At 45.4% G+C, this 20403-nt stretch overlaps 1 protein-coding gene across 1 annotated transcript in view; it reads right to left on the bottom strand.

Annotated features, from left to right (window-relative positions):
- Positions 1-2550: 2550 nt before the first annotated feature.
- Positions 2551-20403, bottom strand: part of CDS2 (CDP-diacylglycerol synthase 2) — a 69540-nt gene continuing 51687 nt past the window's right edge. Inside the window, exons 6-13 of the mRNA XM_065522797.1 lie at positions 18127-18185; positions 17425-17507; positions 15498-15585; positions 14621-14689; positions 13643-13795; positions 11247-11366; positions 10586-10689; positions 2551-10321 (exon numbers count right to left, since the gene is read on the bottom strand). Coding sequence (XP_065378869.1) covers positions 10189-10321; positions 10586-10689; positions 11247-11366; positions 13643-13795; positions 14621-14689; positions 15498-15585; positions 17425-17507; positions 18127-18185 — 809 coding nt within the window. The 3' untranslated portion in view covers positions 2551-10188. The remainder of the gene's footprint in view (positions 10322-10585; positions 10690-11246; positions 11367-13642; positions 13796-14620; positions 14690-15497; positions 15586-17424; positions 17508-18126; positions 18186-20403) is intronic.

Here is a 20403-nt window from a genome sequence, read left to right on the forward strand (position 1 = left end):
CCTCTTCTTCCCTCTCCTCCATACCTAATCCTTCTGCAGATTCTGACAATCTGACCATTTCTCACCACTGCCCCACTCCCATGTCCCCCGCTGAGCCACCTGTGTGTCTGGATCGCTGCTGTTGCCTCCTCTCTGATCACCCTGCTTTCGCCCTTGGCCCGCTGTAGTCTGTTCTCAACATAGCAGCCCTTTGCAAACACACACCACTTTGACACTCCCAGGCTCTGAAGAGTCACTCCTAGGTTCTGAACTCCCCAACAGCTTCTCATCTTGCTCAGAGTAAAAGCCAATGGCCTTGGCCCTGTGTCATTACTCAGGATCCCTGCGACCCCTGTTTCCTGCCAGTGCTCCTCCCTACTCCCCTGCTCCATCTACCCTGCAGTTCCTCCACAACACAGGTGTCTTTGCACTTCCCCAGATACCTGAACAGCCCCCTCCCCCAGAGCCTCGAGGTGTGTCCATTTGCCCAAACACCACCTCTGCAGTGAGGCCTTCCCTGTTCACCCTATTTAAAATGGCAATCTCTCCCTACCAGCATTCCCTCTTCCCTCCTCCTGGCTACAATTTTCTCCATCTAACAAGCTTTCTCGGGTTTGTGGTTCTTCCCTAAAATTAGCTCCATGAAACAAGGACTTTTTGTTGCAGTGTCTGGACAGGGCCTACCCCAGAGCAGGCACTCCACAAGTGCTGGCTGAACGCACAATCAGCCGTGGCTCACGCCTGTAATCCCAGCACTTTGGGAGGCCAAGGCGGGTGGATCACCTGAGGTCAGGAGTTCGAGACCAGCATGGCCAACATGGCGAAATCGTCTCTACTAAAAATACAAAAAAATTAGCAGGGTGTGGTGGCACGTGCCTGTAATCCCAGCTACTTGGGAGGCTGAGGCAGGAGAATCGCTTGAACCGGGCAGGCAAAGGTTGCAGCGAGCTGAGATCCCACCACTGCACTCCAGCCTGGGCAACAGAGGGAGACTCTGTCTCAAAAAAAAAAAAAAAAGAAAAAAGAAAAAAAGAAAAGAAAAAAAAGAAAGAAGAGAGAAAAGAGAAGAGAAAAAAGAGATCATCAAGGCCAGTGTGTGGGGGCTCCGGATATGGAAGGATGCCAGATGCAGGCAACTGCACAGGTGCTCTGTACCACTGGCCTAGGGCCTTCTATGGACTTCACAGGCCTGGACAACAGAACCTTCAGCAGATGGAGTTGAGCCCAGGGACCCTCACCACTTCAGCACCATGTGAGCCCTCGGCTCCTAGTGCAACAAAAGGGAGCAAGGCAGCCAGGGAAACTGCTCATGTTGGTTTTCCCAACAGTCTTGGAAACTGGTGGCTTGGAGTCAGATTTTGTGGGGTTTAGGAAAGTAAGTGAATGCAGCGGGGTTTTTTGCATCTTGAATGTGGGTGAGCAATTCGCTGTGGAAGTTCCGATGGTAGTAGGTTTCCTGTGGGTGAAAGGGCAGAGGCCACTGTCCAAAAGGTAATCAATCTAGAGGTCCCACTGGCCTCAGACATTTGCCCTGGTAAGGTTGGTCTGCTGGCTCCCAGGAGTTCAGATCCTCCTGTCCTGGGGCAGGAGACACACACACAGTGAGGAGACAACACAAGGCCTCCCCAAGGAAGTGCTGTTGACAGTGAGAACTGCAAGGAAAAGAGGAGTTAAGACAGGCTGAGGAAGAGCTGGGGAAAGGAAAAAAACTGGGCAGAGGAAACAGCACATGCCAGCGCCCGGGACAGGCGCACACCTGGAATAAGGCAGGACAAGCGGCAGCTGTGGCTGTGAGGGCCCGAACGCGTGGGTCAGGCACTGGCCAGCTCACAGATGGCCCCAGAAGCCTCGTTACCAAGTCTGAACTTTAACCTCAGGCCCCAAAGGGTTCCAAGCAGAGAGCTCATCCCAGCTATCATGTAAGAAATGGATTAGCAGAGGTGGCCAGGCTGTAGGGAGAAGGCTAGAGGCAGCCTTAGAAATCCTGGCAGGAGGCAGGGCTTGGCCCAGAAGGCTGGCGGTAAGGATGAGTCCAAGGATGTTTGGAAGGCAGAACGGGCAGGCTTGGGTGACTGATGAGATCACCCCAGTTACTGGCTTGTGTGACAGAACACATGGGAAGTTAGAGAACACAGGACTCAGGACATGGGTAGGAAAAGGCCATAGGTTTGGGTTTTATCATGCAAAGTCCGTGTGAGAGGCCTCACAGGCAGCTGGAAATGCAGGTCCACTTGGGCTAGAGACACAGACTTGGGAAGTGTGGTGATCAGGGCCCTGGGAGGGGGTGGGAACCCCCAGAGGGGAGAGTTCAGTGTGCGAGAGCCTCAGGCAGAATGCCACCACCCAAGGGATGGCCCAGAAAAGGGACACGCAGAAAGAAGACCGAGGAGGAGCAACCAAGGGCAGGAGGAAAGCCAGGGGGGCAAATTGCAAAGGCCAAGGACAGAGGGAGTCTCTAGAAGCAAGGAGTGGTCAGTAGCATCCTGGAAAGTAATGCTGGCGTCACATAAGTGACCAAATGTCCACATCCTTGGCCTTCCGCCACCCCACCATCAAAAACCACACATGATCTAGAATTTAATATGTTTATTTGTGTAGTAGGAACATTCAGATATATAAATAAGGTAAATGCTTTCCAATGTACAGTATATCATGTTCTTACATTACATGGAAAAAGAACCTACATGTATTGTTCAGCACGGATCACGAGTGCACAGAGATCAGCTGCATTTAGTGAAACGCCAAGTTGGAGAAACGGCACAGCAGTAGCGCACAGGCACACACCTATCTGGGGAGGCCGTGGGGACTGTGACGTGGACTCTACAAACCGAGAGCTGCTTCAAGGTCGCCCGTGTCTGAGTGCGGGAAAAGTGAATATTAACACCCAGGCTGTCAGGGTGAGACAACTGAATTCCGTCATGTCCATCCACTTTACAAAGGGGCGGGGGACACCATGGGGAAACTGACCAGAAATGCTCTGCCCTGTCACAGAGGAGACAGGGCCAGGGCAGACACAGGGCTGACCGCTGGGAGGCACAGACACTGGCAGTGATGGGGCCCATAGGATGCCTGGCACTCCCAGCACAGACAGCTTCTCAAAGCAGGTGGGGAGGCCCTTTCTGTGTCTGGAAACTTTTTAGTTAAACAAATCCTCAGAGTGGAATTAAGAAGGATGTCCACAGCTGTGCACAACTCAACCAGAAAAAAAACAAAAACCAAGGTTCCTAAGATCCTTCAACAGAGGCACTTCCCATCTGATCTTATCCTTCTGTCTTAGAAGGTATTAAATATCAATAAAAATTAAAACTTGTTATCAGTAGCAACTCTAGAAGATAACCCATGGCTTCAAATCTCCCTGGATGGGTTCTCTGAGCCCAGATTTCTGGTCCCCAACTCCCATGACATCCAGGGCCAGTGAGCGTTCAGCTGGCCTCTGTTAGAGTCTGCCCTCCGCTGTGAGACTCCTGGCCCCTCCCTGGCCCTGGTATTCCTCCTGCTGCTGCCCCTAGAAGTCCTCCAGCTGGATAACAATAAACCAAACCGCTGTCTCCTAGTCCCTGACTTGTTCTCCTGACTCCTAGTCCTTTGGTTTCATCGACTGCTGATGTCTGTTCAACTCTTCCCCTTTGTAATCAGCCCCTAGCACCCAGCGAGCATGATGTAAGACAGAAAAACGGTTTACTGAAGGCCAGAGCCCTGTGCATGGAGGATTTAAAAGAAACGCACCCAAAGGACACTCATAAAAACATGTATGCACATTCTGCCTGCTAGAAAACATTCTTAACCTCTTTTCTACTCTGGTGTTCCTTAAGAAAAGCCAGCATAAGCAGTGCAAGAACCTAACGCAGGTGGAAAAAAAGGCACCCAAACAGCAAGGACAGAGGTGGCTATGTGGATGATTATTGGCAAACAGTTTCACTACAGACAGAATCACCAGGTGGCTAACCCTTCTGAGTGCTTTATGCAGGGAAGGTCCTCTGGGGGGCTGCAAAGGGCTAAGCCCTGCCCAATGCCCAGGAGACCACTGCAAGGATATTCTCTGCTTGATTTCCAGAGGGCCCTTACCCCCACGAGTGGAGGCTTTCTATGGATACAAGGCCGCCTGGGTCCACTCAACCACACAGTGAGGGAGGAAGCACCAGGCCAGGCAAACACAAACCCAGAAGGGCAAGAGGCCTCTGAGGCAAGCCTGGGATTGGCCCATCACAGCAGCTGCTTCCTAGAAACCCCCACAACCATCTTCTCCTGGTTCATGGCATCATCATGACTTCATTAATTCAATGAAACAGAGGGACCATTATTTCCACACTTTTAATAGCAATGTGCTATTGGGTCCCACAAATACCCAGGAAATAATCCACAGTCAAACCAGTAGTTCAGCGTTATTATTCAACTGACCTAAGAATTCCATGGATCCCGTTAGCCAACACCATTCCTTCAAAGTGAGGCAGCCTCCCCTCACACACACACGTGCCCCAACTCCCCATCCCCATTCAGAAAACTAAGTTCAAGAAACTCTTTTCATTAAGTCCTGTGCCTGTTCTCCCATCATTCATGAGTCACCCATTTGAGTCTTTGCTAACCTAGAATCTGGCAGAAACACCACACATCATGTGTCCTCAATGGGTCACCCACTTCTACCCTGTTACTACTTTTAAGAAGGAAACATGAAGCTCCAAACTGGCTGCATCATAAGGATGTGGGCAGAACTTCTAGGCTTTTAGTCTACATAATCCCCTACAAAGCAGGTTTCTGTTGTCCCCATTCTTCTCTTCTTGGCCCCTGATGACATCCACCCATACAGGGAACTGCTGCAGGTTCCTGAGCTATGTGCACAGAGGACAGCCCTTGGCCAGAGCGGGAAGTGGGGTCCAGAGCGAGTCACAGACAGGCCCTCCCTGCCCAGAGTGGAGGCACCATGAGGCAGGAGGAGATCGTCTCCTTCCCACAAGCAGTCTAGACTGTGGGCAGAGGAGATGAGCTGGATTCTCAGGCCAGCCATTCCCACTAAGAATAGAACTTCTGCACACCCTCATGTCCTCCTGCCTCGTTAGGCTGGCCTCCTAAATGGTGTGTGAAGCACCAAGATGCTGTAGGGGATGTTCAGGTTGGCCTGCTTCTCTCGGAGGGACCCAGACTGTGTGCAGGATGGTGGCAGTGTGGTGGCTGAGAATCCCATCTCTGGCATTGCACCAACGGAGGTCAAACTACCAGCTGAGCTCAACAAAAGTAACTATCATCTATTGAGCACTTACTATGTGCCAGGCATGGTACTACATGCTTACATGCATTACCTCGTTATATCCTCACAACCACACCGCGAAGCAGATACTATTATCAGACCCAACTGGCTTCAACGTGGAAGCTTAGAGCAGCCTAGTAACCTGCCCACACCTAGGGTGATTTGATCCCAAAGTCGGTCTTAACCGCTGCTCTCGGCCTCAGTCATACTGCCTCAGTTTCCTCATCTATAAAATGGAGATAATAATACCTAATCAAAGGTTGTTTTCTGGATTAAAAAGGATAACGTATGTAAACCCTTAGCACTATGCCTGGCACATATTAAGCACTATACTATTGTAATCCGTATTAATAAACACACTGATATCTCATTGGCTCAACAATAAAAAGAAGGCGCCTCAGTAGGTAGGCGTTTGATGGGAAAAGGAAGGGGAGGGTTGGGGAGGAGACAGGGTCTTTAAACAGCCAACGAATTTGAAACCCACTGGACATAAAACCCTAGACTTCACATATTCTGCCCCACTATTCTCATAAATCATCCACATGACCTCAAAACTCCAACACTTCAGCATCCAAAGGATACCTCCTAAACTGCACTCAAAGTGTGTTGGGAAACATGGTCCCCATACAAACAGGTGACAGCCTTAATCAAGAGACAGCTCCAGGTGAGAACGGCTTCCATCCACCTGAGAGGCCAGGTAAGGCCACTGCTGGTCAACCTGAAAGGTAGGGGCACATTCAGATGGCAACAGCAGCCAGGACTTTTCTGAGAATAGGGCCCACCTTCTGCAGGGAGGGGGATAAGGAGAGCCCAGGCCCAAGAGAAGGTGGGCCAGGCAGAGCCCTGAGATAAGAATCCTTCATCACTACTTGGTTTAAACCCTAGTACCCCATGCAGGTTATGGCACAAGGCCCCCACCGAACAAGAGAAAATGAGTCAGGAAGTGAGAGCTGTTCATCTCTTTAAAAACTGGAAGCTGGGCAACTGTGTGGAGGGTAATAAAGGGAAAAGGAAGTTTGTTTTGACCAAGTCAGGGAAGAATATGAGGCTCTGCCCAAGTATTAGCCACCACCTTCAGGAGCCCAGAGTTTGTTCCACCTGCTCTTTGGAGCCCAGTGTTCCAAAGCACAAGTGAGAGTCCATCTGCAGCTTACTGTCTTGCAGTGTGTCCACAAAAGTCACCTGGACATCCTCCCCACCCTGACCTCAGAAGAACAGAAACCTGGGTTCAAGTGAAATTGTCCTCCCGACTCCACCCCTTTCTTAGCACATAATCACTGTGCAAGAAAGGTGGGCCCAGATATGTTACTCTGGAAGACGAAAGACAATAGTGCCTAAGATATTACTAAAACAGGGAAATGTCAGCAGTGACATACCACATTCAGTAAAGTGATGAAAATCTACTGCCTTGGACATGCATCTAGGGCTGGCTTTGTAACTAACAAGACCCCTGCTTCACAGTTTTCTGAGCAAGGACGCTCTGTCCCAAGTCATTGATACCCTCCCACTACCCAACTCTGTCAACAGCGGAGATGAACCTGAGCTTTGGGAAACATGGTCCCCATACAAACAGGTGACAAGGGCTGAGCCAAGGGCTCACTGACAGTGTGAAGATCTCAACTCAAAGATCCATTCGAATAAGGCTCCAGTCGACTCAGCAACTAGCTCAGACCCAAATCACAAGGTCTGTGTAGTCTCCCTTAAAACATATTTTTGGGATTTTCTTGCATAAAATAGGTCAAGTTACAGGATAAAAACCCAGTGGAAAAAAATTCTATAAAAATGGTTTCGAAGTCCACCTGTGTAAAGTCAAAAGTTACATCCTCCCCAATGAAAGAGATTAGTTTCAAGGGATGTGAAACTAGTTCTCATACATTATAGGGCTGTACAATACTAAGAGTAATTACATTTTAAATGCAAAATACTGTAGCTATTAAAATGCCCAGAATATGAAACAAGTTGCCTAAGAGGGTTTAACTTTCAGGAGTAAAACATAAATGGAACCTTTCTGAATACTAAAAGCAGCTAAAAGGGCGACATGCACACACACAAAAGGCAAAGACTTGGCACCCTGTGAGCAGTCATGAGCAGAGCTCCCAGGGGCTGGGGGGTGCCCATCAGCCCTGGTTTCTATGACCCCCTTGTTCCACCAGGCAGGAGCCAACAGCAATTTAAGCTCCCACCTGGCTCAGGCCAGGCCTCCTGAGCTAGAGGGAAAGAAACTGCAATACCTTGGTGTACTCACACCACACTCACAAAAGCAAGAAGGGCTGGGGGACCCTCCAGGTGTCCTGTGGGTAAAGTACAGGATAGAGAGAGCCCTGACTCCACCACGCTATGCTGGGGAAGCTCCCTGCCTGGTAAGGTGCTCCTGACTCTCACCCAAGGTAAGAAGGCTGTTGTGAGAATGTAGGGATAGAAGTTGGAAAGCAAAGCAAAAGTCTCTGAATCAGGATTATGCAGTATTTATGAATAAAACAAATGAGAAGCATAAAACCACACATGGAAGTGATAAACAGGGAATTCACGACAAGGGAGGGCACACAGTTGCAGTCACATTTTATTTTTGACCAAAAAAAAAAAAAAAAGGGTCTAAAGCAAGTGATGCCATTCATTAAGATCTGAATGTATATACGTAAAAATGGTTTCTTGCATCTTGTCTGTGAATAGGAGAAAGAGAAACATTGTGCTATATGGACACAAGACAGCGGTGCTCTCCCAGCTACCTGACAAAAATTCTTCATCTCCAGAAAGCATGCAGGGGAAATCAGAAAATAAAACACAGGCTGACCCTCTGGCCTGCCTGCTAGCAGCTCTAGTGAGCACTCAGCTTTGGCTTCCTAGGACCCCCCTTCCCCACCCCACCCGCCACCAAGTGAACATGAGCCTTGCCCAGTATGCTCAGCTCCCTGATCCCAAAGGCAGCCCTGTTCAAAAGCAGGTCTCTGCAGCTGGGCCCCAGCTGAGACTCCCTCCTCTCGAGGAGCCCACCATATGCCCACAATGGGACAAAAGAGACAAATGAGGAGCCCTTTTGGTATCTAGTTTGGTGATCAAGGTTCCTTCTTCAATCTGAAAACTACAGTTTCATTATCGATCACCTTTACTGTTTGGGTGTGCTGCTGAGATACCTACTCACCTTGAGGATAAGCATGTAAGGGCCTGAAAACACTTCCTGGTTGGGGGGTGCCCAGGACCTCACTCAACGAGCCTCTACTGGCATGAACTTGCTCAGCCAGAATCACAGAAGAGTGGAATTGGGAGTAGCTCTGAAAAAGGGGCCCTTGAGAGTGATGCATCCTGCCCGGGGTCACACAGCCAGTACTGAAATGAAACCCCTTGTAATAATACGTTTTGTTTTAAGGGGCCTTGGACCTGAATAAGAAAAGCCATGAGGCTGAAATGGAAATAAAAGTTCAGCAGAAAGAAGCTGCTTCAGCCCTGCACACATGTGGGAAGTCACTCAAGGATGTGTGAGCTGAAACATCCCGAGGACTCCATCCTCTGCTGGACGCTCTAGAGACCTGGGCTGACTGTGCACTTTCAGGGAGGCAGTGAGGCTAATTTACAAACAAAAACACCACAAACCAGCATTGGACGACGGTGCTGAAGCAAATCATTACACCCTCGTTAGCAATGAAAACATCCATGGCACCGAATAATTTAATATATTTGGGCACCAAGTTCTCTCTCCAGCACTCCATTGCTTATTGGCCTGACAAAGAACTAATCTGTCCTCCCAAAGTCAAACTCACCCCTGAAATTAGGGAGGGGAAAAAAATCACAGTTTAAGCAAACAACAACAACAAAAGGTCCCCCAGTACAATATAAACTACATTTAAACTGGTCACATTATATAAAAAGTGTGCATTTAATCTTCAAAATAGTCAAGCCTCTAATCAGGTTAGGTTTTCCATAGTTTTAAGCAGGACTTTGTGGTTTTAGTGAAGAAGTCATGGTACAATTGAAATCACTGTAAGAAATAAGTAACTTTTAAAACAAACACAGACACACACACTCCTCTTAAGAGTAATATATACACAACACAGCAGCTACATGGGTGTTCAGGCAAAGGGTGCATGAACGACAAGCCCTCTGCTCCCTGCCTGATGAGAAAGTCCCCAGAAAGGATTCAGCAGCAGAAAGTCTACAGCACATACGTGGATGGCATCGTCCCTGAAAACACACAGTTAGGTGGACTGACCTACAGGAGACACTGGAGCCTAGACATGTGGGAAAGGGCTCAGTTACAGTACATTCTACTGCATACACTTGAAATATTACAGTGTGTTTTTTCTCCAGACTACTATAAATAATTTTTCGTGCTTTCTGAAAAAAATAAAAACTGAAATTTTATTTCAGTCTGTGATGAAGGTGAACCCATCTTATAAAGCAGAGCTTATTTACATTCTGCAGGATTTTGGTGTGGATGGACAGAAGGCTTATCTGGTTAGTAAGCCTCCATTCCTCCAACCTACAGAAGGCAACTCTCCTGCAGCTCTAAGCAGGGATTTCTAGAAAAGACTAGGTGTACAAAACATCCAAGCTGTGCCTCCCCCCACAGGTGGGGAAGTCCCCTGATTTGGTTGGACACAGATGAATGTCTGTGTTTGACTGAGCCCAGAAACAGTTCAATTGATAGGAGCTGGAACCACCAAGAAAACACTCCTGACCTGGGCAACACTGTCTTCCAGATAAATACTTTTGTTTTAAAAAATCCAAATGGTTTTACAACCCATGACTTCTTTCCAACTCAAAGCTGTAGTTTACTCACAATGCAAATTCTAAACACATAGACTGCTGTATGTACAGATTTGTTGAACCCACAAATAAAAAATATCCTACAAAAAAAAAAAAAAAGACAGTGAGTTGAAGCCTCATCATTGTCTAAGTCACACCAGCTGGGCTTGCCTTGGAGACCTGCCCCTGCTCAGTTCCGCTCCTGTTCTTTTGGCCCTGGGTGGCCCCTACTCGTCCTCTGTGGCGGATGTCAGCATCCCCTTGTCGATCAGATGAGACCGCAGCGTGTTGAAGATATGGAGCTGCTGATCTGGCCGTAAGGTCAGGAACTGCTGAATCAGTTTGCTTGGGTTAGGGCCTCTGGAACAGAATGTGAAGAAACAGCACTGAGCTGGGCCCCGGAAGCTTCCAGGGCCTGATTATCCGAGTGACTGCTCTGATCTCTGGATCAGAGTTATCTATTAACAGATGGCAGGAGAAGGCCTCAGAAAATCCGTAAGCAGCAACAACTGAAAATTGTATTATTTGGGATGCTTTTCACTGGAACTGAGATGCTGCTAAAATTCTAGAATTGCACCATACTTAAAAATCCACCAACTTGGTTCAGATATAAAGGTACTATACCTGATAAAACTGGCGATGTATACATTGACAAAGGTGGCCATCAGATACTGGCAGTCAAAGCGATCCATGATACCTCCATGGCCAGGAATGGTATTGGCAAAGTCCTGTTAGAGGCAGGGGAAAGACGGGTGAACTTGGGCTCAGCCACTGATCAATCCCAACCTAATGGTCCCACCCCAATGTCTGGCTTCTGTCCTGAGTAGCTGAGGGCAACAGAAGGTGAGAAGTATTAAATCTACTGGTGAGGCTATATTAGGACACAATTTTATTGCATTACAAAATGTTCTTATTTCATTTACTTAATAAAGACAGGAGTCTTGCTATGTTGCTCAGGCTAGTTTCGAACTCCTAGCCTCAAGTGATCCTCCCGGCTTGGCCTCTTAAAATGCTGGGGTTACAGACATGAGCCACTGCCTGGCCCAAAATGTTCTTTTGAAGAAAGCTATTATTAACAAATAAACTGAAAAACAACGATTGCATTTTCCTGAGAATAAAGTATTGTTATTAATTAACTCACCTAAATTCAGTGCATGGGTCAAGATCACACATTAAATGCCAGGGTGTATAGCCCAGTGTTTTGGAGGGAGCAGGGAAGGGGGAGAAAGGCAGAAGATGGGTGAGGAGGGAGTGAGATGAGAGGAACACAAGAGGGTTTTCCTACTTTGATTTTAAAGGCTCGTTTGAATCCACTTGCGAAGAATCCTCCAAAGGGGCCAATGAGCGAGGCAAAGGTGGAGAGGGCGATGCTGTGAATCTGGAAGGGGTACATCCGGACCGTTTTCTGAAAAGAGTAAATGAAGTAAAAGTTAAGGTGCGTACGTGCCCAGTGTTACGGTCTGAGTTGTCAACTCATGTTGAAATTTGACCCCCATTGTAGCCTCACTGGGAGGTGATGCCTAGTGGGAGGTGTTTGGGTCTCAGAGGCAAATCTCTCATAAATGGCTTGGTGCCTTTCTCCTGGTAGTGGGTTCTCTCTGTCAAAAGACGAGATGAGCACTGGCAAATGGGTTGTTATGAAGTGATGAAGCCCCTGGTTTTCCTCTTTGCATGTATCTGCTTCCACCTTTGACCTTCTCCGCCATGTTACAATGCAGCACAAAAAGCCCTCACCAGAGGCCAGGCAGCAGCCAATGCCACACTTCTCGCACTTCCCAGCCTGCAGAAACAAGCTAAGTAAACCTCTTTTCTTTACAAATTACCCAGCCCCAAGTGTTCTATCAACACTACATTGTTATAATATACCTATAATATATATAATGTATAAATATATAATAATGCTATAACAACAGACAGACCAAGACATCCAACCTCATAACTCTTTATGAAACTAATTGCATATATGTAGGTTTTTAAATCAATAAAAGGAGTGAATTTTTCCCGTTTTTGTAAATTTCTAATATCGAAGTTAATGGAAAACATTAAAACATTCTGCATTCAATCTGTTGCAACATGCTGTTTTAGTGGAAGTATATAAAGAAAATCCAGCCTTACACAGATACATAGTTGAAAAGAGTATTTTAGTCATAGTCTCAGATGGTTTTGGGTATTCTCTGACACTACACCAGAGCTTGACAAGCAGTCATTTCTTGAATATTAGGTGTGATATGGAATCCGAATTCTATCAATGTACTTTGTTCTCTCTTACATTAAAATCCATTGGTCTATCTTATACTTGAATGTATCTTTTACCCATGTATGACTATATAGCACCGTGTATCAGCCATTTTGAAAATAATGGTTCACTGAGTTATGTAAATCTTCCAAATGTAGACACATTTCATTATACAGTGTCAAATATGTTTGTTTTTCTCATGTGATCAACACACACACACACACACACACACACACACACACACACACATTAAGAATCATCACAGACCTCATCAGAAAAGGCTTTAAGTATTAGGAAGTTGTCAAGTTCACACTGGCAGGTTAAGTTTTCCAAAATTCTAATGTTCATTTGAAAGCCAAATTTTATCCTTGGTAACAATTACTGTCAGTCATTTTTCTTTTTTTCTTTTTTTTATTTTTCTTGAGACAGTCTCACTCTGTTGCCCAGTCTGGAGTGCAGTGGTGCGATCTCGGCTCACTGCATCCTCCGCCTCCTGGGTTCAAGCAACTCAACCTCCCGAGTAGCTGGGACTACAGGCACACGCCACCACGCCCAGCTAATTTTTTGTATTTTTAGTAGAGACAGGGTTTCGCCATGTTACCCAGGCTGGTCTGGAACTCCTGACCTCAAGAGATCCACCTGCCTCAGCCTTCCAAAGTGCTGGGATTTCAGGTGTGAGCCACCATGCCTAGCTCAGTCATTTTCTTTAAAGTGATAGGCTCACTTCATTTCTTTTCAAGAAAAATGTCTGCCAAATACCCAAGTCTGAAAAATTATAATTTGTTGGTTCTTTCCAAGTAAAATTTACTTTCTTTTCTAGAAAAAAGCAGCTAATTCAGTTCACAAGTCAAACAACTGCACACCTGCTTTCCCTTTAGGCAAGCAGAAATGTTTTACATACTTTCCATTTCAGTAGAGTATTAAAAAGGTGTGTATACAAAGGTCAAGATTTAACAAAATTAGTAACTTTACTATTTCATAGACATTCATTAGAAGAACTGGCCTGTTGTACTGTGAGTGTGTGGCATTAGGAACCCACTGCCTTAACTCACGTGAAGGCATCAGCAGTTTTAACCACTGTTGCTTTTGCGCCGTATCACAGCAAATGTCAACACAATGAAAAAGGCAAATAATGTCACAGTCTAATTATAAAAGAGTTGTGACCTCACAGACCCCCCACACTACCCCTGCAACTAAAAGGATCCCACAGCCTTCCAGGGATCCACAGAGCACACTTTGAGAACCACTGGTCTAAACGATCTGACGTTGGGGGAAACATCTTCTGCCCATACCCTGACCTGGCGTGAGCAATTCTCCCTCATCCTGGGGCTTACAGCTTTGGGAAGGAGGAAGCTAGCTTTTTTTGGAAGGCAGGTGGTGCAGGGGGATTTCTCTTTGTAGCCACTGTCCACAGAGGCCGCTAACCCCCTGTGAGTGGCACATACCCAGCCAATGACTGACTGGATCACCCCAGGAATGTTGTACTCCTGCAGGCGAAACAGGTCCGAGGGCTCACAGTCCACAGTGAAGCTGTTGGTGTCGTTGTTGTACTCCACAGGGCAGACGAAGCATCTGTACCCGGACATCACATAGGACAGCTGAGAAGGAATAACAGAGAGACTGGCAAGGAGGTAAGTTCCAGCCATCCAGCCTAGACACGGGCACCTGGTTTGGCCATGTTCCTCAGGGTGCCCAGTACCCTGCTAACTGCAAGCTATGTGCTCAGTGGTTCATGTTTTACCATACATATTTTACCTCAATTTAAAAAAAAAGAGGCTCATGACCCATCAAGGTTACACATAGGCACCCAAACACCCAGGCCCCGAAAGAATCTGGGAAAACCTGAAGGGACTGGGTCAAAAAACTATAGGAAGACTCTCCCCATTTGGGGAGCTAGGACCACTTTCCTCGGAATCTCTGAACTCAGTGATAACTGGACAGAGGCCGTGGGGAAGGGGCACAGTGAGAGTCAGACCTCAGGAGGAACAAGGCTGGAAAGCAACAAAGCTGGGCAGGGAGCATGAGGGGCAGTCAGACAGCGCTGAAGAAGGAGGACTGGCCCAGGGGTCAGAAGCACCCACCTCTGGGCAAGGCACATGTAGGAGAAAAGCTGTGTATCTCATCTTCCCTTGGGTGCCCTCACCCTGACCTTGGAACATCAAATGCTTGACAAGAAGGCTACCTGCTGATGTCACCATGCCTGGGCGTGAGAGGGCACAGAAGGTGCTCTCCAACTGCTAGCACCCTGCCTGAAAGCTGGTGGATGGCTGGCATGGCCAGTGGCCCTCTTCAGGGCAAGGTTGCCATTCAGCAGGACAGAGTCCTGGTCTCCAAAGACACTCTCTAGCTCTGGACAGGCCTTGAAAGGTGGTGTGAGACCTCTGTCCACCCAATCCCTCACACAGCTAGAAGCCACCACCTACCAGAAGGCCAAACACCACAGTAGCAAAGAAGCCCCCAATGAAGCCTTCCCAGGTCTTCTTCGGGGACAGCTGTGGACAGAGAGCAAGTTCTTAGCAAAGGATGTTTTGGTAACTACAGTTTTGGGAACAATAAGTACTTGTTAAAAACCTTTCTTTCATAAAACCCCATTCTCTTAACCATATCACCTTCCAAAGCTCCCCCAAATATGGTTTCCTTGTTCCCTACCTTATACCCTCCCTTTGGTTCCCTTTCTGTTTCAGTCATTCGAATAGTTTTATATTAGAAAACTATATACTAATTAAATGACTACACTCAAATCCAGATCGAAGTCCCAAAAAATGTGTCCCAAAAAGAAGATTATATAAATCTGTAAAAATATTTTCCTTTCTTCTTTTTTCAAGACATGATCTTGCCCTGTCAGTCAGGCTGGAGTGTAGTGGCACTATCACAGCTCCCTGAAGCCTCAACCTCCTGGGCTCAAGAGATCCTCCCATCTCAACCTCCCAAGGAGCTGGGACTACAGGTGCATGCCACCACCATGCCCAACTAATTTTTAAATATTTTAGTAAAGACACGGCCTATGTTCCCCAGGCTGGTTTTGAACAACCTGGCCTCAAGCAATCCTCCTACCTCAGCATCCCAAAGTGCCAGGATTACAGGCATGAGCCACCATGCCCAGCCTATTTCCTTTATTATCTTTTTTTTTTTTTTAATCAGTTGTCAGTGTTTTCCTTTGGCCTTTCTCCAGGATGACATGAAGACATGGTCACAATACAACACAGGAAGATTTCTTCTGTCTGCCAGGCTGATCTACTCACATTGAGAGCACCACCCTCCCGCTCACAGTGGTATTTCACATTAGGGTAATCCATTTACCTTGATAAGTGGGGTCCGACCAAAGAAAAAGCCAAACATATAGGCCATGATGTCATTACAGATCACACAAGATATGGGGACAATGAACCTAAAAATGAACCAAAGTAAGGATCAACTCAACCAAGGTGACAGTGCCTCAAGAGTACACAAAACAGTGCCATTCTTAAATTCCAGTACCAAAATCACCCATAAAATTCTGATAACCCACTAAGGAGTAAGTTAAAAACATAAAAATACCAAAAAAGTCATACCTAGCACCTGACACAAAGTACACATTCAAGTGTTTACTGAATGACTACTGAATAAGTGGAGATTGCAAACTAAAAGGTCATCTGTCCTTATGATAAAGAAATATACATAAACAATGATAGAAATTTAATTTTAAAAGGAACAAAAAGTTTTCCTTCTTTCCCCCATCCCTATCTCCATTCCCAAAAATAACCACTTCTAATCGTTTCTCATTTTTATTTTCCTAGTGGTTACCTCCCCGATTCTAAATAATATGCTTTAATGTCTAATTACTGACTTTTTTTGCTGTTTATTACTAGCTCTAGTAGGCCCTACCTTTCCCTAGGACTGTATTGAGCATGAAACCCCAACACGCACAGCTAGATTTCCTCTCTGCCCACCCCCTGCTGTTCCAGTCATCCTCACTATGAAAGAGGTGGTTTCCACACTTGCACTCTCTCTCTCCTCACTCTTCCATGCTGACACTTTTTAAAAAGTTCTTTGATTACTGTTTTTTGTTTTGTTTTGTTTTTTTGAGACAGAGTTTCTCTCTGTTGCCCAGGCTGGAGTGCAGTGGCACAATCTCAGCTCACTGCAACATCCACCCCCAGGTTAAGTGATTCTCCTGCCTTAGCCTCCTGAATAGCTGGGATTACAGGCGCCTGCCACCATGCCCAGATAATTTTTTGTATTTTTAGTAGAGACGGGGGTTTCACTATGTTGGCCAGGCTGGTCTTCAACTCCTGACCTCATGAAATTTAATTGTAAAAGGAACAAAAAGTTCTCCTTCTTTCCCCCATCCCTATCTCCATTCCCAAAAATAACCACTTCTAATCATTTCTAATTTTTATTTTTCTAGTGGTTACCTCCCCAATTCTAAATAATATGCTTTAATTATTTAATATTTAATTATTTAATATCCAGCCTCCCAAAGTGCTGGATTACAGGCATGAGCCACCGCACCCGGCCTTTTACCTTTTCACTAAGATCACCTAGCTGCTTCGGTTGGCCAGTGGTTTCTATCAATGCTGACAGAGGAAACCACTGCATTTTTGGAATAAAATCCACTCAGTATTTGCATATTATTCCCTTGACACACCGCCAGATTCTATTTGCTAATATTTTATTTAGAATGATTTATCTATAATCGCAGCAGAAATGGGGTTATCATTCCTGCTTCTCTCTCCTCATCAGCTTTGGTATAAAGGTTAGATAAAACTCAGCTGTTAACCCATTTGGTCCTGTTTCTTTTTCCAGATATGGAATCTTACATAATTTTCAAAGCTCATTTAAAGTTATTGATCTATTCACATTTTCTTCTTCATGACTTTTAGTACACATTTTGCCAAGAAATCATGAATATTTCCTCTAGGTTTTCAAATCTGTTGCCATACATGTTGCATTGTCTTTGCGTCTTTAAATATTCCTGTACCTGTTAGCCTAGAACAGTGGTTCTCAGAGCATGGGTCCTGTCCAGCAATGTCAGCACCACCCAGAAATGTACTAGAAATTCAAATTCTCAAGCCTACCCCAGATCTAATGAATCAAAAACTCAGGGGTGGAGCTCAGCAATCTGTGTTGTAAGGAGCCCTGCAGAGGATTCTGATGTGGCTCAAGGTAACAGCTACTGGCTTAGAGGGTATCTGTACATGAGAAACATTCACAAAATAAAAGGGAAAATCCACCTCCCAACTCTCACCAGATCATTCCTTCAAATAGGTTGTGGATAACAAGATGTGACTGTGTTACAACAATCAGCAGCGTCACATGGGTCCAGCCAAACTGCAAAAAAAGAAAAATAAACACTACTTACCAGTTTACCTTGAAAGTAACTTCAAAGAACAATCAGTACCAAATAGAAAATTGCTGAGAAACAGGTAGGAAAAATATCTGCTTTTGTATCTGACTTATTGAAAGTGAACAGGTAAGATCAGGCTTCTGAGAGTAACACTTTGTCCCCCACAGCCCACTAGTGAGTGAGCTCTCCCATGCTCTGAAAGCCTGGGTATTTTTCATTTTCTTAGTAGTTATTGAACACCTGGAGCACTCACAGAGGAGCTGTTCTCTAGTGAGTCAGGGAATAAGCGGTAGCAAGTGATGTACCAGACAGGACATCTGCGGGCAATGTCTGAAGCTTCAGCTTGTGCTTTCTCTGGAACCCACCTCAGAGTCCTAGTGGAGAGGCTGCTTAAAGTGTAACTTAAGTAACAGTGACTGGGTCTAAGTCAATGTAGAGTCGTTAAACCTAAATGGGCATTCTTCCTTCATGCTCTAGATCCTTACAGATCAGACCATGTTCCTGAGTTTTGATTTGTCACAGAAAGCATGAAAGGCTTGTTGAGTTCCTGAAAAACTTTATTTAAATCAAGAATTCTGACACACACACATGCATTTCCTTTACCATGTAGAACTGCAGTCGATAATGCTTCTTGACCAGACTCAGTACAAACATGCAGAATCCTAGTTTGAGGTGGGAGGAGAAAAGAAAAATGAATTATGTTCTGCATTTATCTTTGCCCTTCTTTAGCTATGTTAAGTAGTTCTTTGGCTGATTTATTCCCAGCAGCTAACCAGTGCACAATGTCAAAGCCCAGGGGAGGAAAACAGTATCCAGATAAACAGTCACAAGGAAAAAATAACTCCTCCAAAACAGTAAAAGGAAGGCAGTATTTTATAGTCATGCAGACCACACTAAACTTAGAACATGGTTCATCAGATAGGAATGTTTATTCCTAGAACAGGGACCAGCAAACAGGGGTCAGGCCAGCTGCTTGTTTTTATTAATAAAGTTTTATTCAAGCACAGTTATGTCCATTTGTTTACATATTGTCTATGGCTGCTTTTAAGCTACAACTCAACAGAACTGAGTACAGTCATGCTCTGAACAACGAGGTTCTGGTCAACAACAGACCACATATACAACAACGGTTCCCTAAGATTATAATACCCATTAGATTGTAATACCGTAAGATTTACTAATTACCATATAGTACCTTTTATATGTTTAGATACCCAAATACTTACCATTGTGATATAATTGACTACAGTATTTATTTAGTAAGGTAACATGCTGTACAGGTTTCTACTCTAAGAGAAATAGACTACACATTATAGCCTAGGTGTATAGGAGGCTATATCATCTAGGTCTGTGTAAGTTCACTCTACGATGTTTGCACAATGACAAAATCACAACAATGCATTTCCCAGAACGTAGCCCATCATTAAACGACGCATGGCTGTAATTGCAAGAAAGACCCTATGGTCCCCAAAGCCTAAAATATTAACTGTTTGGAACTTTAATAAAAAGTTTACAGGTTGCTGTGCCTACAGAGTAGCAATTCTTTTATTCCTTTACTTTCTTAATAGACTTGCTTTCACTTTACTCCATAGACTCGCCCCAAACTCTTTCTTGTATGAGATCCAAGAACACTCTCTCGGGGTCTGGGTCTGGACCGCTCTCTGGTAACATGTCTGGTGAACCCTAAAGGGACAATACTGAGGAGACCTCCCCCAACCCAAAGGAAATAGACTGCAGCACTGATTGGCTGACTTTTTTTTTTTCCTGCAATTTAAACTGCTTGTTCCTGTGAACCAACCAGTGATCTCTGGCTGCAGCTCAGAAGAAACAAGAGGGACTGGTGATATAAAAATCTGAATCAGTATTCTAATTCTGGGAACATATTGCAATCAGCTACCAACCCCGTATCAGCTTGGTTCCAACAATTACCCAGTTCATGGAAAGCCTTCTTTAGTTTACTTGGGATAGTTTTGCTTATTTTGCTTTACTGATATGGAATATATTGCTGTTGTACTATTTGTGTAGGAATGCAGGATAAGCTTACTCAATGTTCTCTTAAACACTTACAAAATCTTGCAGATATCACTTTGTGTCCCAGTTGTGAATGGCCCTCACCATACTGACACTTTCTGACTGAGCTCCTCTCTATCCTGAATACGAGAGACCTCGATAGGTAGGCAGGAATATCATTGCCCCTAATCAGCCTGAAGAAGTTACAGAGGATGGATCTTCATCCCTCTGCAACCCTTAGGATTAAGGGTTCTCTTATAAAAGTGATGGGGGAAATGTCAGAGGCATTTGAACTAGAGTAACTCCATCTTGAATAGCAGCTGGGTAAAATCAGGCTGAGACCTACGGGGTCTGCATTCCCAGACCGTTAGGCATTCCAAGTCACAGGATGAGACAGGAGGTCGCACAAGATACAGGTCATAAAGACCTTGCTGAGAAAACAGTTTGCAGTAAAGAAGCCAGCCAAAACCCTCCAAAATCAATATGGCAAAGAGAATGACCTCTGATCGTCCTCATTGCTACACTCCAATCAGTGCCGTGGCAGTTTACAAATGCCATGGCAATGTCAGGAAGTTACCCTATATCATCTAAAAAAGGGAGACATGAATAATCTACCCTTTGTTTAGCATATAATCAAAAAATAACCATAAAAATGGGCAACCAGCAGCCCTTGGGGCTGCTCTGCCTAAGGGGTAGCCATTCTTTTATTCCTTTACTTTCCTAATAAACTTGCTTCCTCTTAAAAAAAAAAAAAAAAAGGTTTGCCAACACCCGTCCTAGTATTCACAGGGCTGGGAGAAGAGGGATCCACATGGTATAGGGTCAAGACCACCTTTTTATCTCTCTCACAGTGACCTAGATGGTAGCAAA

The sequence above is a fragment of the Macaca fascicularis genome, chromosome 10, assembly GCF_037993035.2.
Source record: "Macaca fascicularis isolate 582-1 chromosome 10, T2T-MFA8v1.1".
Classification (NCBI taxonomy): Eukaryota; Metazoa; Chordata; class Mammalia; order Primates; family Cercopithecidae; genus Macaca; species Macaca fascicularis.